The sequence below is a fragment of the Haliotis asinina genome, chromosome 6 (assembly GCF_037392515.1).
Source record: "Haliotis asinina isolate JCU_RB_2024 chromosome 6, JCU_Hal_asi_v2, whole genome shotgun sequence".
Lineage (NCBI taxonomy): Eukaryota > Metazoa > Mollusca > Gastropoda > Lepetellida > Haliotidae > Haliotis > Haliotis asinina.
Window position 1 is genome coordinate 18,795,738 of NC_090285.1, and position 26,113 is coordinate 18,821,850.

At 40.5% G+C, this 26,113-nt stretch overlaps 1 protein-coding gene across 2 annotated transcripts in view; it reads left to right on the forward strand.

The window, feature by feature from the left end:
• Positions 1-214: 214 nt before the first annotated feature.
• The window catches only part of LOC137287666 (rho GTPase-activating protein gacF-like), a 237,826-nt gene continuing 211,927 nt past the window's right edge, over positions 215-26,113 (forward strand). The window contains exon 1 of one of the 2 annotated variants that reach the window (XM_067820053.1): positions 215-827. Coding sequence is in view for 1 of the 2 variants with exons in the window: in XM_067820052.1 (XP_067676153.1) it covers positions 19,573-19,611 (39 nt within the window). In the remaining variant the exon portion in view is untranslated. Of the gene's footprint in view, positions 828-19,348; positions 19,612-26,113 lie in introns of those variants that run through there. The other variant, XM_067820052.1, reaches the window with a different exon arrangement.

Genomic DNA, 26,113 nt, shown 5'->3' on the forward strand with positions numbered 1-26,113 from the left:
GAATCAAGGTTACTAATTGGTCTCGGGGCGTGGATGTCGCGATAATCTGGAACATTTCCTTCGGCCCTTCCACGGCAGTTCATCATTGTCTGTCAAGCTTTATACCTGACATCAATTATGCATTCATCAGAAACAATGTTATGCTACAGCAGGGCTTGGAGGCAGTAGGGATCTGCTCGAGGACACACGAGAAGTCCATTCAGCGCCTGCTTGCACTTTTCAAGCGACCTCAGTCATGTGAGCGTGCTGGTCGACAAACAGTCCCTCCACAGAGTTTAACTGTCCTCGGGTTCGTGTGCCATCAGAACTGACCAGTTGACAGTTTGACGATATGCCCTGACCGACTAACGCCGGATACCGAGCGTCTCTTGTGTCATCTGTTCCAATCAAGTAGCAGACGATCTCTTGATCCCTCACCTGTACGCAATGTGATGTAGTAAATGTTCAAACTGACTGTAAGAGATGATTGGGTCGAGGCTGAAAATCTCATTCATAGGCTCTGATGCGTTTTAAGCCCAGGTGCCGTGTATTCGCTTTATCTTGTAGACCAGTGTGATTAGATAGCCCAGAATGACCCATGACCTTACCTAGCGTCCGGCTCAATGATCGAGCCATCGTCTGTACGAGATAGGGGCGGGAGTCTGGCATTACGCTCCTGGATAGATGCTGTTGTGTTTTCGTATCGTGGAATGTGAAAGTATTCTACTCGAGAAAGGATATTGGAGACTGCTTTTAGTGGATTAGTAACGGGATAATCTGACAATTCGGAAAGCAATACCATCACCCAATCTACATCAATCACAAGGACGAATCATAAGGGTACAGAGGTAGGTGATAGAATCATGTGTCTAATGATTCATTTATTTGATTCATGTCGTGTAATAAATGAATCACACATCTCAGTACACAAATATTGGATTATAACAATGAAACATTGTGTGTACGAATTTATTTTGACCAAACTCAGTCAGGTGAAAATCGTCTTGGCAACTCTCAATCAGTTCAATACTTACACGTTTTTGGCGATGCGCTGGGTACTTAGGTTCCTAATGGGATTCGTCACAGGGGACGTTGTTTCTTTGTTGAAGCGTTTTCCTTTTTCTATTTTGGACCATCTATTTCCAGGAAGTTGTTTTTCTTGTACATTTTTCTAGGTGAAAGCGGTTTTTATCATCTATTTATGATTATTTACATGTTTCTTGGTGAAAGCGGTTTCTATTTATAAGCATCTTTTTCATCGAAGCTGATTTTCTTGCAATTGTTTCCTTGGAGAAAGCATTTTCTATTTTCTATTTATGAGCATATATTTCAGCGAAGCTGATTTTCTTGTACCCAGTACAAGCTTATTGTAAAGGAACACATAATGAATAACGGTCGAGGTCAAAGTTAGATTTTCTCTTGCAGTGCAAAATCGGCATTTTCCACAAATTTTGACATATTTGTTTGGTCATGCCCTTTGAAAACTTGAAGCGCAGGAAAGTAAAACAAGCCAGTATAGAGCAATTTAAACCCAAAATTTGATATGGTGCAATAATTGGATCTTTGTTCAAACTCTCTAGTGGACCAAAGCTATCCCTTATCCCACGTCATGTGTGAAGTACATTTCTGGGGTCCCTTGATATTGCCGGAATATTGCTAAAAGTGGGTAGCTTAATGGTTAAAGCGTTCGCCCGTCAAGCTGAAGACCCGGCTTCGATTCCCCACAATGTGAGGTCCATTCTGGCGTCCCCCGCTGTGATATTGCACGAATATTGCTAAAAGCGTCGTAAAATCATACTCACTCACTCATTCACTCACTGAAATGGGCATGAAACTAATCTCCACTTATCCTACTTCGTCGGTCACAGCTCTGAAGTTTGTAATGTAGACTATGTATTGCTTACGAGATGTAGCTTTACAATTTAACGAACAATGGATCTGCCGTTGTAGCAGCATCGTAGGGCATTGACAATAGTTGTTCTTTATGCAACATGGTGAAGTTAAAATATGTCCGTATCTTTAAATGAATAAACGCAATTCGGTATGTATATTCTATTAAAATGTAGTATTTTTATGAAAGAGAAAGTGATGCGCTTCTCGATTGTATGCGGCTGTTTCATCAAACCCGAGACCCGTGAAGGTCCCGGGGTAGAATAGGCCTTCAGCAACCCATGCTTGCCATAAAAGGCGATTCAGCTTGTCGAAAGAGGCGACTAACGGGATCGGGTGGTCAGGCTCGCTGACTTGGTTGACACATGTCATCAGTTCCCAATTGCGCAGATCAATGCTCATGTTGTTGATCACTGGATTGTCTGGTCCAGACTCGATTATTTACAGACCGCTGCAATATAGCTGGAATATTGCTGAGTGCGGCGTAAAACTAAACTCACTCACTCACTCAATCGGTGTTCGATAAGGATAACTCTTGTATCACCAATCTGTTTATTGTTTGTTTGAAGTATAGTTTCTATTGCTTAAAGGTCAGTATTTGATAATACATTAGCGATATTATTGACATATTTGATATCGCATATAGGATATTATTGAAATAGCTGACAAAAGTACTCAAGACAAACTGGATTTCAGTGCAGTAGCTGACAAAACCGTCTGAATTTCAGTACAATAGCTGACAAACTTACCTGAATTTTAGGACAGTAGCTGACGACACTAAACGATCTCATTCACAAAATACCAGGACACAGTGAATTAATGTGCAGAATTGCAAAGCCTGAGTGAACCGCTCCATTGAATTTAAAAGGAAAAACAATTTGCAGTCACGTTTCTCTCAAAAACGCAAACACATTAAGAAGCGTTTTAAACATATTGTAATAGTTCATGAAAAGAATGGGCCTCTCGTCGATGTATGGAGCTCACTACCAGCAATTCCCGCTAGGGGGCCTCATTTGCATAATTATCTGGTCGTGATCGCAAATATATTGGATTAGTTTCGCACGTTCTGGTATATGGTAAAATCACTACTGTTTCATTCTAGTCCGACTTTGATGTTTGGTTGGTTGTTTAAGGCAATACTCAGCAATATTTAAGCTCTATGGCGTCATTCAGTAAATAATCGAGTCTGGACCAGACAATTCAGTGATAGACAGCATGAGCATCAATCGCAGTTGGAATACGATGATATATGTTTATTAAGTCAGCGAACCTGACCGTCCGATTTCGTTAGTCGCCCCTGACGACAAGCTTGGGTTACGGAACCACACGGGTCTCTCGTCCGACTCTTGACACTGGACCAGACAATTCAGTGATTTTGTTCGATCATGATCGATTAGTTCGATCGAACTACTACGAACCCAAAACTGCAATCCTGAGCAATATATTGAGTGATGGCATCTAGGCGAACATTTGCTCTTTTTCTTTCTTTTTTCCAAGTTAGATAAAAACAAACAACCTCGATTGAGTTGAATATGAGCCCCGGTGAACCCTGAACTTGGGCATATCTAGACATGCGTCATCTAGGGCTTTAGAATTGCGGAATGGGTTAAACAAAAGGGAAGTACGTGGTTCAGAGACTGTTAGACAGGCTAGGTATCTTCTGAAGGCTTTGTTCCAGCTGGTTTGAATGGGTGAGTATGGTTTTGCGCTGCTGTTAGCAGTATTCCAGAAATGGACTACACACATTGTACCCATGTGGGGAACTGAACCCGGGCTCCAGCGAGACGAGCAGGCGCTTTAACCATTAACCTACCCTACCGCCGTCCTGGCAGTCTGACAAATATGGCTTCCTAGCCTCCGTCACTTCTTGTGCTGAGCTGGTAGTGATGAATGTTCTGCACGACTAAATCACAAGTCACTCTCTAATCTATCACATCATGCGCTCAGATCTTTTCGTCACATATAAAAGCTGCTTCTTTTAAGAAAAACAACTAAAACACATCAAGATCGAATGCCATGTTAAGCCATTATGTTTTTTGTGGGCGTAAAACATGAAAACAAATTACCTTTTGAAAAAAAACCAACCCAATCACTCTTCCTCTCCAAAGAACCTAAATACCCGCAAGCACGTTAAGCTATCGGGTGTTGGTATTCATAAAACGTGATGACAAATGACATCATGATAAAACATTACAATCAAACCGCTCTCTCACAGCAGCAATAAAAAACGTGACCACGTAACATTTCGCGGTATATTTGATTATTTTAAACAAATAATAAAGATATAAAATCTATTGATTATTTTCATAAACACTCACAAATATTTCTGAAACACGATGATAATAAACTGAGTGCCTAGCGGAACGAATCAGCGATGTGGGAAACATTATTTTGCAATCGACATTCATCATTTAGTGTGTAGGGAGTTTGCACTGGCGAATACCAAGCCGAGGAGCTTTGTGTTTGATCAGTCAGCTGATGACATATGCAGTATAAGGGCATGTTGTTTTCAACAAGGAAGACATTATTGTCGTGTATGGGTTAACGAATACTAGCACTGTTGTGAGTGGTCGTGCCCTGAATGGAATATTGTTTTGGTGTTCTTTTCTGATCTAATCCACGTCAAAGTTTATTATTTTCACAAAGGAATCTATGTTGTATTGTTGTTGTTTTTTATATTTTATTCTACAAGGCAGTAGTAAATTTATGACAGTGATGTTATGTTTTGTAATTGAAATAGAGGACTAGTTCCGTGGCATACCTGAACATGCAACACAACCGATTATTGTTTCTGTTCAGGTGGCCGTAGGACATATGTATTCGGCTGTCACCTTACAGTGACAGCTGTTGTTCAGGTAACATTAACCCTTTGATCCTTATACAACGTGTGCATGTATTACATGGTACTGGTTTTGTTCCTACTGTGTGACTGTCAATAGTAGAAGGTTATCTGAAATTCGTCATCAGTAGAGGGTCGGATGCTAAGTGGTTAATCTTGTAACCAATGTTAGGCTCCCTAAAGGTATGGTGTGTAAAACCCTTAATGTTTTACTCAGTGGTATGGGTAAGATCCTGTGCTTCATTCACTAACCCACCCATCCACAAACGAGCCCAGTCGCTCACTCTCACTAACCCACCCATCCACAAACGAGCCCACTCGTTCACTCACTCACTAACCCACCCATCCACAAACGAGCCCAGTCGCTCACTCACTCACTAACCCACCCATCCACAAACGAGCCCACTCGTTCACTCACTCACTAACCCACCCATCCACAAACGAGCCCACTCGTTCACTCACTCACTCACTCACTCACTCATACATCCACCCGACCAGTCTGTCATCTTACCACCCTCTTACTCATAAATGTATTATCATTTTAACTATGTATTTCGCTGTTTGTTGTTTACTCCGGTTAATTAGGGCGGCGATTGACGGATGGGGTGGACTGTCAATAAATGAGACGTGATGCTGTAATGTTTCGGTGGATACTGTTGAGGGGGACATTTTCTTCTCATATGTATGTCTTTAAGAGTGCCCGATCTGACCATCAAGAAAATGATAGAAAAAAATCTCACATACAAGTACACACACCTGCACATGCAAGAACCGTTCTCCTTACTGTTGTCCCAAACACATTCCCTAATGTAGGGCAGTAGTTCTGGCCCGCATGCTGGCTGTGGGTAGACTTCCAAAAATAACAGTATCTGATACCTGGCACCAGATGGTTCTGTAGACCGACAAGCGGGTTCACAGCGTCGGGGGAGTTGGGGCATTTAACCACCCCTTCGGGGCCTATGTTTACCCCACGAAATGGAGTTTTTTGTAACTTGTTTACCATTTCTCCTTTTCCCTCTAAATGTTAGTTCCAGGTGCTGATTACCTTGTTTCCGTGCGTCATGTCGTAAGAGTGTACTGTCGGCGTCGATGTTGAGTGTCGATGTAGCTCGAAATAGATATACAACCCATTCAATTACTAGTTTTGTTTTAAAAAACATATGTTTGAGACAAGGTCGGGGCGCGGGTGCGGCTTGTGAGAAGGTCAAACCCTAATGTTCTGTCAATATTTTGATTCATCTGTCACTAGTTGTTTACTTTAAAATTAGAACATGACAAGGGATAATCTTGTACTGCCAAGAAGAAAACTGTACCAGACCCGTTAGAACGGGTAAGTGAATATTGTTTCATGCCGACCGTTATCGTTATATCTAGGAATAGTTGAGACTTGGCTGAGCAGTCCGTGCATCCGTGGTTAACAGCGGGTTCTCTGTATCCTGCTGATTTCCCTATTATGTCTTAAACAAGATCCAGTCACTCATTCCATCCAGAGTAGGGGGGTTCATTCACGTCATTATCATATTTTATCTGGCTTCTTTCGTGTTGTCATGCTTAGACAACGTTGATCACACTCTTGGTATCAACCACTGGTTCAGTTCAGCTGACCAGCCAACACAATTCTTCTCAAGGTCTGCTGTGTTTGTAAACAATACTGAGTAAATTACATATCAGGTGTGCCTAGAAACACGTGATTCCGATGCATTACTGTCACCAGACAAAACGATTCCACGTTGCTTTGTGTTTGTTCACTGAGCACGACTGTTTCCGCATGCGATATACAGACAGGCGCTGGATTTCATAAGGGACATAAATTCTATGCCATGTCTGTGTGCACGAAGTCTTGACAATATTGTGGTCGATCTCGCCGTGAAAACTTTCTCGCAAAATGTTTCGTAAATCATTATATCATTACATCGCCACATCAGATATGCTTTGGATTGTTTTCACTGGATACACATATAACTATATCTTTAGGGAACGAATACAGGTAGTGCAGTATCTGTTGGTGACTTCACCGAGGTCCGCGCCTTTTTAGAACGCGGACGTCGGAGAAGACATCCTTCAACTGTTCATTTCCACGCAGAGTACATGTCCAGATGATTCGAATCCGAGGTATCCGGGCATCTTGTCAGTCACGTGACGTGCCAAAGTGTATAAGCCAGTGCCACCATTGATTAGCGTGCGTGACTTCAATGTTTAATGTTTCACCCTTTTATGAGGAGCTGATATTTATTATTGCAATATTGTCCCCGTGAGTCAGGCAAAGATATGGGTCCTTGTTACGGGAGACATCACCTGTTGGCCACATGCTGCTACAATACACCGAGTGACCTTGATGGTACATGGCTCTTCCCTACCAGTCCTTGTTCAGGAACAACACCACGGTGGTAGATACGCCCAATGTAAGTCTCCTTGAGGCTAATTCGTTGGACGCACCTGCTCCGTATGTTATACAAACAACAACACTGACCCATTCATCATTGTCCGTATTGCTTTACAAATGTGTATTGAGGCTGGACTGCTTCTATTGCTAACCCTACCCTCACACAAACTGATAATAACTTGGTCAGATCACATTAACCGGTGAAGATCCGAAATGATCTTCAGTAACCCATGCTTGTCAGAGGCGACTAACGGGATCGGGTGGTCAGGCTTGCTGACTTGGTTGACACATGTCATCGGTTCCATATTGCTTAGTAAGATATTCATGCTGTTGATCACTGGATTGTCTGGCCCAGACTCGATTATTTACAGACCGCTGTCATATAGTTGGAATACTGTTGAATGCGGCGTTAAACAACAATCAACGAAATCACATTAGATAGAATTACCCCAATCTCAGTCACTGAAATTGCCATGCCATTGACATGCCACTTCATCGTCATTAAATGGCAAAAGACGACATCCTAAATGATGGAGCTGCAATGACTGCAGTATATTGCACTTTGATCTGTAAATGCTACAGTTGATTGTGTTACTTTTGAGATGGGACGCTGGGATAGCTCAGCAGTTAATGCGTTCGCTAGTCACGCCGAAAACCCGGGTTCCATTCCCCTCATGGGTACAGTGTGTGAAGCCCTTCTGGTGTAATCCACATTGATACAGCTGAAATATTGCTAAAAGCGGCTTAAAACCGTACTCACTCACTCTACTTTTGAGAGCGCCCTACAGGCTAAAGTTTTCGGCAACCAGTCTGACTGCAAAGATTCCGTTCCTCATATATTATATTTTGATATATATATATTGGGTTCAGCGTTGAGGAAAGTGGAGCGTGGATCGGCTAAAGTCGAAAGAATCAGCAATATGCTGTATTATTTGCCAAAAAGCCGTATTTTCGTAGGATGTATAGCGGGGATTTAAAACTCTGTACAGTCTATGTTCACACAACGTGAAGGAGGGGGAACTTAGCGTGACGCGGTCAGCAATCAGGTAAAACCCAAGGGCACTGATATGAAGGTGATTAAGGTTCATAATCGGAGCTAAAATGTGATTCGAACACACGACCAGTTCATCTGTACTCAACAAACTTCAGACCACCTGCATGGTCATGTCCAGACGAGGCATGCCTGACCTGTCAGGACAGTTTTGAGCCATCAATACTTTTCAGCGATAATGGGTCTCATGGTCAAATTTACACTCGAGTTTTGGCGTTATATGTCTCTCGAGGGAGTGTTACTGACAGTCTGAATAAACAAGCTGGATTTGAATAAATAGAATATTTCCTCCATCACTCGTCAACGGAGGAGATGACGCTTACCCACGTAATTCTTAAGCAGTTAGGCGATTGGGTGAAAATCATTCTCGGAATAGATATTTGAATAAGAGGGACATTCATGACATTATCCTTTTCACCATATCCCGTAAGTAAACAGTGGTTGAAAAAGTGTAAACCATATTTAGTGGTTGATAAAACAAAACAGACTGATGGTGTTTGATAGCTGGGTTGTGGACCTGAAGCTTGAAGCGTTTTAGCTTTGCGACGTGGTAAAACATTCTTAATATTGATTTCGTAATTGTTTCTCGATCCAGTTTTCAAGTTCTTGTTTTGTAATTTTGGGCCAATTTCAAGTTTCAATTTGTTGGTTTCATTTCCATGACAGTATAACGTACTATGCTATAACAATGTTATGTCTAAAGATTAAATATTACCTAAACAGTTTGCAAATGAATTACAACGACACTTGGCGTCAAAAATGGGTAGTCTCTTTCGGACGTATGAACCCTCTATCTCTGTGTACGTGATAATCCGATGATTTTTCGATTACAGCAACCACTAAGTGAATGTAGACGTCAATTCTATTAGGTTTGTCCATACTTTCTCCGTTTTTGTCAGTCGAAGATTACAACGCGATAACGTGGCTGTTTGGTAATGACTCGAGGATAGAGTACATGGTTCACAGAGCATGACATCCATTAGCCAATCATGACATAGCGTCTTGTTTACACCTATTCCTCAACCTCATCACTGATATTTTCGCAGGTTGTTGAATGTATAAAAGTCGTATAGAGCTGTTCGGAGAATGCGGGCAAAACACATATCACGTTCACTGCATAAAAGTGACGAAAGGTGAACATTTTTATGACGGAAATAAAAAACTAGGAATGTATATAACCCTTAAAACGAAAAGAAAATATTTTCAACGAGCATAAAATGTACGAAATCCATTAAACACTAAATTATTCAAACACGAACAACTTTGAGTATCTTTTTTCTTCTGTATTAGTTGAGCTTCTCCATCTGATTCTCAGAGGCCGAATTCTTGTTGTGTCAGTTAACAGCATCAGTGGGAAAGGTGATTAAGCGGATGGTATATTTATGTAGGTAAAAATCCCTCACTTTACACCTTCCTTGTCTACATCAAAGCCTTACCAGAGCAAATCGGGGCCTTGGCTACGCAGGAAAACAGATGCTAGTGGTTAAGACGGTTCTACACAGAATTGCCGCCCATGTTAGTGAGGAAGCGATGAACTCGACACGTGACGTTTACGAGAATTTGATTGACAGATGAGGCAAGCTCGTGAAACGAGTGGATGATGCCGTATAATCGCCACAAAGAAATACTTACTATGAGTCAAGATAAAGGGACTATTTAACCTATTTATCAGTTCGCCGTTTGGATTAGTATTACTGTTCAACTTCAAGGTAGGAATTGCTTGAACTGTTTGGTCCAGCGGTTGTTGTTAATTGAATCCACAGTTTGTGGAAGAAAGCCAAATATTTGTGAGTGCGAATGAGGTTTCTTTTAGGTTTGAAAAGTGTTTTGATAACATCTTTGTTCGATTATTTGCAAACTGAATGTTGGCTTTAATGTACCAATGCCTGACTTAAGAGGTAATTAATGGTGGTGATGTCAGTGTGATTCTTTCATCCCCATGAAATGGAAACTATGTTGTTAACCGTTAATCTGACTCGAAAACGCTGTATATATGTACTTTGGTGAGTGAGATGTTATCTCATTGTGTAAACTGTCTTTAAGTGGCATCACAGAATTACGGCGATTCCACAGTCTTGGCATAGTTTCATCACTATCGTAGGTCTATGTTTAAGTACGAGAGTTAGTATCGTAAATAGGAGCGACAAATCCCTTCCACTCTCATAAGAAAGCTTTGCCCAAAGCTTAGTCAATTGTAGAATTGTGACAATATCATGAGTAGACAATCCACAGCAAGCAAAATAAGTCTGGTCAGTTGTTCACCTGAAATAATTCGTGAATGTATGGTAAAGTCAAAATAGGGAATCGCCTCGGACATCGTTTTTGTTACTTTTGATTGGAAATTTCCTCCACATGTCTTTCATAAAACTCCTTGAAAGTTTTACTGAGACCTTTACTGAGACACCTGAGCAGGAGTGGCATGGCGCTCCTTGAAATCTTGATTAAAAGAGCAAGCTCGATTGAACCTCAAACGTTTTTAAATGTAAACACCAAATGCCATGATTGACTGATTCTGTAGTGTCCGTGACATTTCAGAATCAGGGCATGCTTGCATGAAGCGATCTTAGCTCATCATTATGTGAGCTGGGATCGTCGTAAAGCAAAATTCCGTTTGTTCAAGTGGATCCCCTAGTTTCAGCGAAGACGGTCGACTTTCAACATCTCTATTTTTTATTGCGACCTTGTGGTGAAGATGTTGGTACCTCTGTCCAGTTAGTGGCGTACGTGTTACAGGTACTAGCTTTTGTATACCAGGAAAGATCTTGGACCACTTGCACAATCATCTTAGTTCATAGACGACCTTGACTTCAGTAAAGTTACGGCCGTTGTAGTGATAGCGTCGCTTTGTGCAAACGGCCCAGTTCCTCGGTAAAACAGTTACAGTCTAGTGAATGAGTGAGTTGACTTTTACGCCGCACTCAGCAGTATTCCAGCTATTTGGCGGCGTTCTTTAAATAATCGAGTTTGGACCAGACAATCCAGTGATCAACAGCATGAGCATCGATCTGCACAATTGGGATATGTTTACAATTACGTTGATCGATGGTGATGACGTCAATCAATATATTTTTATACGGTCACAGACAACCGTGATGTAACTGAAATACTGCTGAATAGGACGTTAAACAAATAAACAAGCAAACCTGAATATACGTCAAAGTTCTCCATAGGAAGAATGACTTGACTGATGTCGGTTGAGTGTGATCGACTGACTTTTCAAACTAACTAAAACGTTTTGTTTGTTACCTCCAAGGTAATTTCGAGGTAGGGACGTTTAACGTCCATCTTCCACCTTCGCCGAAGGGCTCGAAACAATGTTGGCCTGACCAGATCTATACTAAAGAAGATTAATTTCCACTCGTTTTCATGGTACCAATCCTACCGTTCACAGGTGGCTATTGTTGTTTTATAACGACATACAATCACGGGTATCGATCATCTTTCATTTGAAATGATTGATAATTTCCTGGACTTGAGTATTGGACATTAAACAGCGTCCGGTTCTGGTCTTTGTTTATTTGACCATAACGTCATTATCAAGTCATTAGTTTACTTGATCCCTTAATCGGCCATGGGTAGACACATTGGCGTAGGGACGTATTAATGTACAAGTTTCGTTACGCCATGTAACATAATCTCTTGTAGGAATCGAACACAGATCTACACATTAACGACTGGACCATCCAGTTGCTCAGAGACGGCACAAAAAGGTTCTGCGACCTGGGCCCAGATTTTCGAAGCTCTCTTAGCGCTAAGATAGTCGTAAGTTAATGTTAATGTATGGCACATACGACTATCTTAGCGCTAAGAGAGCTTCGAAAATCTAGGCCCTGATCCATAAAGCCTTCGTAACTTTACGATCTGTCGCAACTCTGTAGTTTATCACAGGCTTACGTCTTGACTAGACTATCAGAATTTCTCAGAGACGACACAGTGGATTTGGGTCCCGATCTGCAAAGCGTCCGGGTGGGACGGTGGGTAGTCTAACAGCGTTCGCTCGTCACGCAGAAGACCGGGGTTCAATTCATCACATGGGTACATCATTTGAAGCCAATTTCTGGCGTCCCCCGCCGTGATATTGCTGGACCATTGCTCAAAGCGGCTTAAATCACTCACTTCAATCAGAATGTTTACTGGGTGACATCCCTAATTGTCGTGGGATGCTGCACCAACGTGAGGATCAAACAGGTCGATAGTGTGTCGGTGGGCATTCACTCGGCATATTGAGTCAAATTTATATCCATTCATCGCTTCCCTCCGCCTTTGTTTGTGAACTATGTCAAGTATGCAAATTCCGTACTTCACTCGTGAGTCTAAGGAGTGGACAGTGGTCATACTCTGAGGGTGGGGTTGTGGTGAGCTGGATGAGTGTCAGATAGTCATCAGGTGTCCAGGAGTCATGTATCCGTATTGGGTCAAAGGTGAACTGTTGAGGACACAGGTCATCCAGTAACCGCATGGCTGAATTCAAGGTCATAAAGTGTAATATGACCACAGATAAAGACCGAGCCGATACGACAGGCCTATGACTGGACAATAACGTATGTAAATTGATATAATTAAGCCTAGATACTAACGAATGGTCACATATGAAGTTCCTATCATCCAGAGAAGATTATTCATGAACGATTAGTCTTAATCTGCAATCATATTCCAATTTCTCTTGAACTGTATACATTTTGTAAATTATTTAAAGTTTAATGTATGTTTCATTTACACAAAGGTATCATTATGACCTTCAGCAGGAACTGCGGATAAGTATATGAAAATATTTGACCATTTATGCCTCGTAAATTATGTTGTATTGCCCTTCCACTGTGTATTTCTTTTTTTTTCGTTTCTCGCAAATATACAATCTAGTTCCTGTTGATATATACCAATATTCACATTCGTTAATATATACTCACATACCTGTTTGACTTACGAGTATCCGTATACATATCAACAATGTTGCAATATACATGCGACCATATACACATATACCTGCATGTTTGATCAGCGAGCGTATACATACCCAAAGAGTCCAAGATATGATATACCCATATACCTGTATGTTGTACCTATGTATGTCTTTATACATACCCGCACAGTTCCACTTAACATATACCCATACACCTGTATGTTTGACCTACTAGCGTCTGTATACATGCACGATCAGTCCCAGTTAACATATACAAATATAGCCGTATGTTTGACCTACTGGCGTCTGTATACATTTACGAACAGTTCCGGTTAACATATACAAACATAGCCGTATGTTTGACCTACTAGCGTCTGTATACATTTACGAACAGTTCCGGTTAACATATACAAATATAGCCGTATGTTTGACCTACTGGCGTCTGTATACATTTACGAACAGTTCCGGTTAACATATACAAATATAGCCGTATGTTTGACCTACTGGCGTCTGTATACATTTACGAACAGTTCCGGTTAACATATACAAATATAGCCGTATGTTTGACCTACTGGCGTCTGTATACATTTACGAACAGTTCCGGTTAACATATACAAATATAGCCGTATGTTTGACCTACTGGCGTCTGTATACATTTACGAACAGTTCCGGTTAACATATACAAATATAGCCGTATGTTTGACCTACTGGCGTCTGTATACATTTACGAACAGTTCCGGTTAACATATACAAATATAGCCGTATGTTTGACTTACTAGCGCCTGTATACATTTACGAACAGTTCTGGTTAACATATACAAATATAGCCGTATGTTTGACCTACTGGCGTCTGTATACATTTACGAACAGTTCCGGTTAACATATGCCCATATACATGTGTCTTCACCCTGTCTTGTCACATGTCTCCAGGTATGACCGACACTCATTTCCTCAAGTTACCCCCAATAATAGTGAGATAATAAACACATTAAAAGCACCGTAACTAAGAACAGTTTCAGCTATCACAGACAGGGTTATGGCGGCTTATGGAGGACAAGGAGCATCTGTCAATCGAGGACATAGTTGTCACTTTAAGCCCAGGGATTATCTCCGGATTAATGTTAGCTGTAAGTATGTTATCTCAAGATTCCACTTGGCTGTCTTCTGGAGGGACAGGTGTGATATATGTTTCAACATTTAACCCGTGTCAAAGTAATTTCAGTTTTATGTGCGGGATGCTATGAATTGCATGATGTGAAACACAATTAAAAGTCCTCGTCTGAACACCTAGCATTCTCTGACATGAGTGTTTTAAGTATGCCTGTCTTTATTTTCACGATTAGCTGCCCATTTGTTTCAAGTCTTGGGGTTTAGTTGTGATTATTGTGTTGTATGCTGTACTTCAAATAATATGCATAGACACAACGGAATATGGTAGGATATACATTAATATTGGGGTGAGTTACCCAATTATACATTAATATTGGGGTGAGTTACCCAAAACTAACATAGTGCTTGGTATACTCAAAGTATGCTCCAGACTGTTGCAGACTAACTCAAGGCTTGATTCATGGGTATAGCAGACAAACTCGATATTGTAAAATACTCGCATAGCTTACCCCATACTCTCCCTATATCAGCAAGCCTACTCCAGATATTTATGGCAGACTTTCAACAAACCTATACTAGACTTTCAACAGATTTGTAGCAGACTTTCCACAGACTTATGGCAGACTTCCAACGGACTTATAGTAGAGTTTCAACAGAGTATAGCAGACTTTTAGCATATTTATAGCAGACTTTCAACAAAGTTATAGGAGACTTTCAGCATACGTATAGTAGACTTAAAATAGACTTTCAGCAACCTTACTCCAGACTAACAACTGACTTACACCAGTCTTACACAGCCTTACGTCTAATCTACTCCGAATTTACAACTAACTTCATCCAGACTTGACGCTGACTTGCTCCAAGTGTTTGCTTTACAACAACAACAACTCACTATCATAATGATTATGAACATAGAGATAACACTGACACGTATCATAGATATTATGAACTAATCTAACAAGATAACTTCCTGGATGATAAGATAAGTTGCCTGCTGTAATAACTCTAAGCATTGAAGAGGCGCTGCGGTAGCCTAATGGTTAAAGCGTTAGCTCATCACAAGGAAGACCCGGGTTCGGTTCTCCATTGCACAATGTATTAAGCTAATTTCTGGTGTCCCCCGCCTTGATATTGCTGGAATATTGCTGAAACAGCATAAAACCACACTTACTTACTCACTCACTCTCTTATATCTGCATAACTGCAGTGATAACAAAATGGCGATCAAATCAGTGTTAAAACCAGTTTACCCCGTAGCAATCCCTCCAATACGTATAGTAACCTGTGTGCACACGTTAGACAAACAACTAGTCTCTGAAATGAACATATTCTACATGAAAGAGCAAATATAATGAAATGAAGCCCGGACTTCCCTCATTAGACTTGCCACTTAATCTAGACTTGCGTGGGCTTTTATGAATATATTTGCTGCAGGGTCTGCATGACAGCCTATTGACGCGTTTACAGCACACATATCTATACAAACACCGGCTTGTTTCGAATGCTGATTATATATACACCGCACCACACCCCAAAATCTCACTGGAGACGTCGTAACAATATTAATGATGATTCTCTCCAGTGACTTCTCCAGTACATGCTATCATGGATAATCTACAACATATATAATCTCCCTGATCTTATATAAAGCGAGAGCATGCTGGGAATTGAGCCATGACGGGATCGGGGGATCGCGGAGTGCCGAGAATTTTGTCTTTATTCGTCCTCCCTCACCATATCATCACCATGAATCAAACAAGACGGATTTCACCGTATACTGGTGGCAACATTAGCATAAAACGCATTATAGTATATTATTCTGAATCTAGAGAGATAGTCATACGGCTTATCAGTGTAGAAAGATTAAGTTCCACGTATGTCGAATATCAAGTGCATACTACGGGCACTGAGGTGTATGTACTGTGCTTTGTGTTTATACTTTAAGTCCATCTGTGAATGTTGACACTCTCATCCCTTGCAGTAAAACTCCTATAGAAATGTATTATCCTCTATAACCCCTATAGAAATATATTATCCTCTCATACTCTCTTTGAGGGTCTAGAGGGTTTAAAGCTTCAGAATTAATTTTTAAAATTATCTAAAATTAGACACTGTCAAACAAAAGCTTTTATTTGAAAACCCCCCCAAAATGTCTGGAAATTGTGACACATTTTTGAATGAGTATTAACAAGTGTCGAAAGGTGACAAGTGTCGCAAAACTTTGTGGTGAATTGCTTCTCTTTGCCAAACCAGGATTCGAAGCTAGTGGATTCGAATCTCATATTTGCTTCGATTACCACATTCGTGGCATCACCACGTGGTTTTAAAGGAAATGGTAACGTTCTCATACAAAATGACATGTCATGATAACACTGATAATATACCAGTGAAGATCCCTGTTGGAACTGATCTTCAGTAACCATATTTGTCGTGAGAGGCGACTAACGGAGTCGGGTGGTCAGGCTCACTAACTTAATACAATCATATCACCGTATCCCAGTTGCGTAGATCGATGATCAGACTGTTGATCACTGGATTGTCTGGCCCAGAATCGATTATTTATAGACCGCTCTGCAGCTGGAACACTGTTGAGTGCGGCGTAATACTAGACTCACTCACTCACTCACTGATTCAACATTTGATCATTAATCATCACATTACCCTTTATACACAACACACACACACACACACACACACACACACACACACACACACACACACACATTGAAAACATCCGGACGTGCCAACGTGTTCCACTACTTGCAAAGTCATCGTTATAAAGCCTACATGCGTAACACCTACTTGACAATGATCAGTTTTATTATCCAGTGTTTGCAATTCAAATGGATTACAATACCAATTAGATCCCTAATTGATTCGGTTCGTTGGCCACCAAGCGTTACACAACTTGAATCGATGGCGGCGTGCCCTTAACGTCCCCTATGATATGGTCTATGCAATGATTTCCCATGTTGAAGAGGTATGAGTCAAGGCGGTGATATTCTAATGGCCCACACAACTGCTGTCAACATTTCAAGCCCAGCACTTTATGTGTATATGCTTAAGTCAATACATACTAGGGTGTTAGTTCCACCAGGTTGTCGTTCAATAGTAGATTATTGACAGACCCAACCCTCTGTCAGCATATACTTATGTCATGTATATTCTGTAGGGTAGGTCATGCATATGCATAATTGGTAAATAGGTAAGCAATTACATTTGATTACATGAAACATCAAATATACATTTATATTTGAAAAAATTTGCAACTGTATGTTTATATTCTCTAGTCAAACAACAAATACGCTTGGTATCTGAATGAATATAATTTTGATAGAAACAAACAGCCCCCTTTAAATTGAGAAGGAGACCCACTGAGATAGGAAATTCGGAACATTGGGAAATGTAGACTTCATTCATTTAGAACTTAAACATTGTGCCAAGGGCCGGACGAAGGGGGAAATTATGCGGTTCAGGGGCTGAGACAGACTACCCTGAACCCATCTTCTGCTGTTGGATATATAGTCGTATCTCGCTATATCGCTGAAATCATACCAATGCGACGTAAAGCTTTAAATCACATACTCGTTATATGCCACGCAAAAGAAGTTCAGGATCACCCAGGTCTTCATAGCCACGGGTAATCTGTCAGGTCATGACATTTTAACTTCAGTGATATGAGAAACTGCCATAACAGATTAAATATGGTCATATAAAAACGATTGTCATTTAACCTGTTATGACATTGTAGCTCCGGCGATGTGAAGACTCCCGTAAATCATGTTGTATTTATTGGACTGTTTTTGATGAGGTGAATGAGGTTATAAATTTGGACCATAAATGTTGCCGCTCTGTCTATGATCCGCCATCTTGATTACATCACCACCATGCGTCTCCTTTCCAATATTCTCCCCAGCCCCTAGCCTAACATCACCATGAATGAACATATTTAAAGAAAAAAGTTATTTCATTAAAATTAGACTTTCTTTATTTTCGAGACTTGCATAAACCGCGTTGGATACAATTGTTTCATTGCCAAACACAATGCTTTACCACCCCCACTCCCAGCTCGACCCTCACCCACCCTTACCCCACACCCTTATCCCCTTCCCCACCCCTCACCCCGACCCTCAACCCGACCTTCAACCCGACCCTCAACTTCCTTCAAATCCACATGTCATAAACGCTCTCCAGTATGTTCCAACACCAGTATACATTAACTGTTTAGAAAGTTAAAATCACTGCGATATCAAGTGGAATGACTTCGACCACTATGGTGATGTGCTGATGAATTTCTCTGGCACCGGGTCCGATTCCCCACACTGCTTCAACGTGTCAACCCCATTTCTGACGTTCCCTCATCGTGATATTGCCGGAAATATTGCTGAAAGCGGCGCAAAACTAAACTCAGCCAATCGTGAAAAAGAAAAAGATTATTTAAATATTTTAGACAACCTTATACATGTAGATTCCTTTGTGGATTTTTTTGGCAATACACTACCACTTCTACTCCTACCCCATCCACTCACCCACCCTACTCACCCGTACCCACACCCACCCACCCTTCTCACAGTCCCTGACCCACATTATTTTCGTTCATTCCAAGCCCTCTCTCTGCGATGGTAAAGCCAAATGCATCTTAATCTCCGGTCTCCCTTGGGTTCCTTTTCTGTTTATATGGGTTAGTTTGTTACATCAAAATTATATATATTCAGAGACTAAGCATTAGTCTGTCAATATACCTCTACTAGTAGGAAGTTAGGAACTGTTCTAGGCTTCTTGTAAATATCATTGTTATTCTTTTTATTAAAAATGGCGTTTGATAGGATTATTCGTATTTCTGTCAGTCTATCTGTTCTGTGCTTTTCACGTCCTGAAGTAAAGAGACCCCTGTTTCATTATTTTGATTTTATTTACAAGATAAGTGTATGAAATCATACCTGATCTTGTCACTATACGGCTGGGACAATGCCGATGTGATGTAAAACCCACCTCAACTCATATTTTACAGGATATTTATTTTATCTAATACGCAACATAATATTTTCGACCTACGTGTAAAGCTACATCTTCCTACCTTGACGTGAAACTAAACAGCCATACTAAGCAGTATTTTACCATCCTACCCCATACACCCAGCCCTACCAGTCTACATCCATATCCATACAGGTATCCAAATACCCGAAATACCCACCCGCTTTACACTGTAACCCACACGCGCGGTGCTGATCTTATCGAAGGTAGCTGGAGCATGTCAACACAGAAAGACACAGTGAGGCTTGACAGGGTGTGGACGGCAGTTATGTCATGCTGAGCGTCTTCTCTGAGATATTCACCGTGCTGGATAAAGTCAGTGTGTTTGATGATGTTTCTTGGATTTACCTAGTGCAAGGATACGGTCGTTTCAGTTCTCATTCACTATGAGTCACAAGTTCAGTTTCGATCCTGACATATTCAAGGTAAGCCCGGCATGTTATATACCCACAGACTCTGGTTGAAGTGTGTATTCAAATATCTAACCTGTTTGGAGATAACATGTTGGTTTGTGTGTAGCTCCCAACACGGTTTATGAAACTTGATAAAAAATGATATCGACGACTGAAATTGCTTGTTGTGTACCCTCTTATAGTGCCCATGTTCGTCTGACGCTTCACTGGGTTGAGATACCCGACGCGGTTCGTTTGGTGATAAGACGAAACTTGTTTCATCTTTTTTCCTATATATTCCACTTGAGGGCGTTTCCTTTACTAATATTTGGCAAAATAATTTGCATTTGCTATTTTAATTGAATTGTAGATTGTAACGTTCCTTCCTTATATTACCCGGGTCACCTGGTTTTATTCAATGCACAGCATAAGGTATAAGTTAACATGACCCACAGTCACGAACCACCTTGTCTTCCTTTCAACCCATTCTACAATGCTAAAGCCATAAGCGAAACAAGTCTAGATATCCACATGTGAATCTCCCATCTCAATGGAGCTAATTTTTAATTTCAACGGAATTATTTATTCCGATAAAAATCATTTGCATTTATACACAGAACAAGCGGACGGTGCTGTAGCCTAGTGGTTAAAGCGTTCGCTCGTCATACCAGAGACCCGGCTTCGAGTCCCGTGATGGGTACAGTGTGTGAAGCCCATTTCTGGTGTTCCCCGTGGCGATTGCCGGAACACTGCTAAAAATTCGGCGTAAAACCATACTCACTCACTCAGAAACAAAGCCTTAGTCTAGGTATAGGCCTACTTGAGTATATGCAGTGGGTAGACTTAGACGAGGAAGATATATACTCGGGTTGTATAACCGATGTCTGTCTGGGACATATCACCGGCGTTCTGGGTGAATGTACCAGTATATAACACTGTCAGAAGGCTAGATACCATACTCTAGGCAGCGAAATGTAACACATTTCGCGAGCACCCGGTGTCATCGCTGATTATAAGTGATCCATTTAAATGGGTTTTGACACACCCTTCACACCATACGGAACGGAATTGTTTTCTAAGGATAGGCAAACTGGGTATTCTTTTGAACTGACGGGTATATTTACTAGAAGTTGGTCGATGTATCTGGTGGTGGACTGTGTCGCCGGGTGTCGGGATTAGCTCAGCAGCTTTTATCTATGCTGAGGGGGCTACGAAAGAAATGCTTGGTCAACTAAAACTGGCATTAAAATTTAATGTTCATATTTGTAAAATATCTGTTCATTTTTGTAAAATTTAATGTTCACTGAGAAACATGTACAATATAAGCGTCATACAATGTGAAGCATTCGTGATGAAATAATGTGCAATATTACAAGATATACAAGGTGAAACATGTACGATGAAATATAATGTGCAATATGACAAGATATACAATGTGAAACATGTACGATGAAGAATAATGTGCAATATGACAAGATATACAATCTGAAACATGTACAATGAAATATAATGTACAGAATGACAAGATATACAATGTGAAATATGTACGATGAAGTATAGTGTGCAATATGACAAGATAGAAAATGTGAACCATGTACGATGAAATATCGTGTACAATATGACAAGAGATACAGTGTGAAACATGTACGATGAAATTTAATGTACAGAATGACAAAATATACACAATGTGAAATATGTGCGATGAAATACAATTTATGACCGTAGTTTATTGTGGCAGTGTCGTGAGTGGCTTGTTCTAGCGATGTCAGGATCCGCTTATTCTGCGGTGTTGTCAACATATACTGAGAGAAACAAGTAAGGAATACAGGAAAATTCAAGCGTTTCTTTATCATTTTCCAGTTTTCATCACCAGCTTTGAAAAGCATTGTGGGAGGAAATCTGCGAATAAATAACACTGCCATGAAGTCGTTAGTCAGGGAGCTAAGGGCTATTGTCAGGGCATTTGCTTCAAATTCTTCCGAAAGCACCAAATTTGGCACAGGGGTTGTTTGGCACAGAGGCATACTAATCCAAGCACAGGGGGCGGCCATATTGGACAAAAACAAAATGGCCGCTACTTCGATTTAAGATAATTTTTTTCTACGATTGTATATGGTCCCTTATTTCTTTCCCTCAGTATATGCGTTTATGAAAATGTTCAAAGGCTGGCTGATCTGAAGCAAGTAATCCAAATAATTCATTATCCACATATTATGTCTTTAAGCTGAATCCTTTTTTTCTATTTAAGTCTCAGAGTAATGGATGTTACCCATACAGAGACGTTTCTGTCTGAACTCACAACAATAGGTTATAGCGTCTAGACCGACTTCTCGTCGACCCGAAGACCTTTCTTTGGGTCCTTCTGTAAATGAGCTATGCCCTTATACGAACTTTCGGGGTCGAGAACACAATAATTGTAACTACACAGAATTCACCCTTTTTGGGAGGTTAATATTGTCTCGTTTGTCCCAATATGTGACTAGATGTTCCTAAGTTAGACTGTTAAATGGTCTGTGAAGAATTAATGTGGGACCCTCTGTCGTGTGTCTTGTACAGTATGTCAATGCTGACACAATATTCAATAGGATATTATGGTACGTAAAGGCATTGTAGGTATAGTGAAAAACTCATATATTAACTGGGACACCCGTGACATGGCTGTGCCACTATTACAAGAACATTAAACGGATGCTATTTGGTGCATCTTTTTTTAAGAACTTTAAGAAATGTACTTCCACATCACGATCAGTGACGTCTTCGTGTTCTACTGATTAGAGTATGGTTTTACGCCTCTTTTAGCAATATACCAGCAATATCACAACGGGGGACACCAAGAGTGGATTTCACACATTGTATCCATGTGGGGAATCGAACCGGGGTCTTTTTTGTTACGAGCGAACGCTTTACCACCGTCCACCTCACCTCCCATATCGTTATAAAATCCGTAAATAAGCAAAACAATTTCTGAGTCTGGCCTCGTTTTACTGTGCTAAATTAACTTCAAGAAGGCGTCAAAGCGTCCCCTTTGAAAATGCCTTCATTGTCTCAAGCTACTACCTGTATGTTATACGTATCCAGGTAAGCTCCAGGTAAAACGTATGTTAATTACTATCGATATCATCAAACACACGCGTACGTTACATGTTCCAGATGCCCGTGGGCCGGAGCACTACCGTTATGGCTTCAGGATCGGTACTTGACCCCATCTGTTGCTTTAATCTGTAGAGGAGGTGGGGTAGCCTAGAGGTTAAAGCGTTGGCTCGTTACGATGAAGATGTGGGTTGGATTCCCCCACACGGGTGCAATATGTGAAGTCCATTTCCGGATTCCCCGTCGTGATATTCCTGGAATTTTGCAAAAAGCGGCGTAAAAGCATACTCACTCTAATCAGTAGACCACGAGGCATTCATTGATCTTGGTGAAGTAGAGGCGGCTGGGTAGCCCTGAGGTTAAAGCGTTGGCTCGTTATGCTGAAGATCTAGGTTTGATTCCCCATATGGGTACAATATGTGAGGCCCATTTCTGGATTCCCTCATCGTGATATTGCTGGAATATTGCTAAAAACGATGTAAAACTACCACTCACTCACTCACTCACTCTGCATTAATCTGCATTGATGTACTGTAACACTTGTAATGAGAACTACGGTATATACCTACCCACCCCCCTGCTTACTGGTCAGTAACTAATACATTGAGTGAGTGAATTAATATTTAACATCACATCGGCGTTATTTCAGCCATATCCTAACGAAGTAACTTACACAATATGAAGTGAGTGTGTGAGAGTGAGTTTGGGAACACCAGAAATGAGATGCACTCATTAAACCCACGTGGGGAATCAAACCCGAGTTTTCGGCGTGACGAGCGAACATTTTAACCAGTAGGCTACCCACCACCCCTATCAATAAAGTATAATATTTAAGACAAGAAAACAAACATGACAATATCATGCAAGTAACCACTTTAGCCATTCCCGTTTTCCTGTGTGCCGAATGTTCCCTTCGTTACACTTACTTGTGAGAGGCCCTGCAGATGATACTGACATGAACTTGATTCCATGTACACCCAGGCTCTGACGGTGGTTGACAGTTAGGATCCCACGTTTTTGAGATAGATTCTATATTAACATATAATAACGCGGAATGTTTTTGTCAGAACTAGTTTCATGTCATTGGACAATGAAGGCAACTGGGAGCTCTGTAATCTGTAGCACCACTGACCGAGTTTGCGTGCAAAAAGCCATTAATTTGCGCATATGTATCTGTGTAAAAAATACAACGTAAAGAGGCGTCGATTACAGGATACAGTGTAAAGGTCCATGTCTTAAAACGATACGAAGTAAAGAGACACCTGTTATAAGATACAGTGCAATGAGATATCTGTTGAAAAATACAATGTAAAGAGACACCTGTTATACGATACAACGGCGTATTCAATGAAATACCTGTTATAAGATACAATGTAATTAGATGCCTGTTATATGATACAATGTAAAGATACGTCTGTTATAAGATACAGTGTAATGAGATATATGTTAAAAGATGCAATGTAAATGGTCATATGTTAAATGATCCTACGTAAAGAGACATCTGTCATAAGATGCAATGTAAAGAGACATCTGTTGTAAGATACAACGTAAAGAGACACCTGTTAAAATGTACAGGGAAAAGATACATCTGTCAAAATATGCAAATTAATGAGTAATCTGTCAAAAGGCACGTTATCAACACGTGCAGCACACACTCGCGATGGAAGGAGACATTTACTGCAGAATTGGCCGTAGTTACGCAAAGCTGTTGTTATTCCTGTTCGTCCCCAATGTTTATCAGCCTGTCTTGTTTGTGTCTCTATACCCACATATATGACGACCCCCGTGGACTGAAGGCGTTAATAAACCCGTAACAGACATCCAGGTTTGTGTTATACAATACGTGCTATGCTATCTATAGTTCGCGACTGAATACCTGCAACACGAGCCCTATATTAATGCTTCTATCACTATGGTAACAAGATACTCGCTTTTATCGTTCCTTGATATCGCTATAAAAAACTGAAACTATTATTGATATCATTCTGCCCACTCTAAGTATGGAATGTGCAGTGATGTTTCCATATGCAAAGAAATATTTCAGAGTCAACGTGAATTAAAAAATTCCTTCTTCACCAGATTGAAGTTTCCAGTGTTCGTGTGCTGGAAAAACCTGTTTTATTTCGCTTTTCAAAGTTTTAATGTGTCCTCATTTTACTTTTAATTGTGTTTTAAGACCAATTAGATTACTGTACAGATCCTGTCGCTATGGTTGAAACATTTTCAAAAATAATATACAATGGACCACTGTATTGTGGAGCAACCTTTTTATCCCACATTTACGGTCACGCTGACCTTCCGACTTTGTCTGATATTTACCGCTCGCTCCAGCCGCATCTCCACCGGAAGCAATATAATGATACAGGAATTTAAAACCCGCTGGTTATTTTTCCAAAAGAGAACACGCTAATAGGGACAAAACAATAAGTTAATGATTTTATTCTTTACAATGATATTTGTGTTTGACTTTTCTTTACGTATTAAGATAGTTTGAGAATAAAATCTGTAGAAAAAGTAATAGAATTGTATATGATGTCAGCACGGGCAATGTCAATTTCAGATGTTTTGACTTGACATTGTTAAAAATTATTTTCCAGTGCTGAATCAGTATTGTATTAATCTCCTTTAAATGAGAATCTGTATCGCATTTATTTCACGATAAATGTTTCACTGTGTCAAATGTAAAGCTGAAATGTGTTTTATATGTTCAAATTTTATTGTGTGATTTTCAGCTGCAGTTTGTATCAAATTTGTAAACACCCCGATGGCTGAGCAGGTTAGATCGCTGACAGTGTGCGTTCGATTTAATGCCTCATTTTGACAACATTGCTTCGAATCCCGGTTGTGAGTCAACAAAACAAAAGTACTAGAAACTACACATTGCTAAGAAAGCGTAATCCCCAAAATATCACGTTATATATCTGTTCTCTTTGAAGAAGACTTGTGTATATCCTAACCATCTCTCAATGCGTTTCTCCTTTATTGCTCTGAGAATGAGAGAATGACTGACTGAGCGACGCTTTAATCAAAAGTCAACCTACCGCCCCATGTATCTTATGATATGTGAACCTTCAATAGAACCTCTTCACAGCCACAATTGTTTATTAACAATGTCACCGCTGCAGAACGACGTATTGTCCCTAACCACGGAAGACTTTAGTCATCAACTTCAAGAACGTCTGCCAGATCAAACACAACTACAACACGTGTTGGACACGACAATAACCAGTATATGGAAACGTGTACTATATGTAATGATAGATATAAATCTAACTGCAGTATCAAAACACATTGTTATTGAAGGTTGTTTGAAGGGTTGTCTAATACTGTGGATCAAACTCTGTATATCTTTTGATGTCGGGATTCTTGACACATATGACTGGAATTTCAGTATAAACACATACAACTGTGTGTTGTTCGGTAATAGTACTTTATAGTCTGTTGT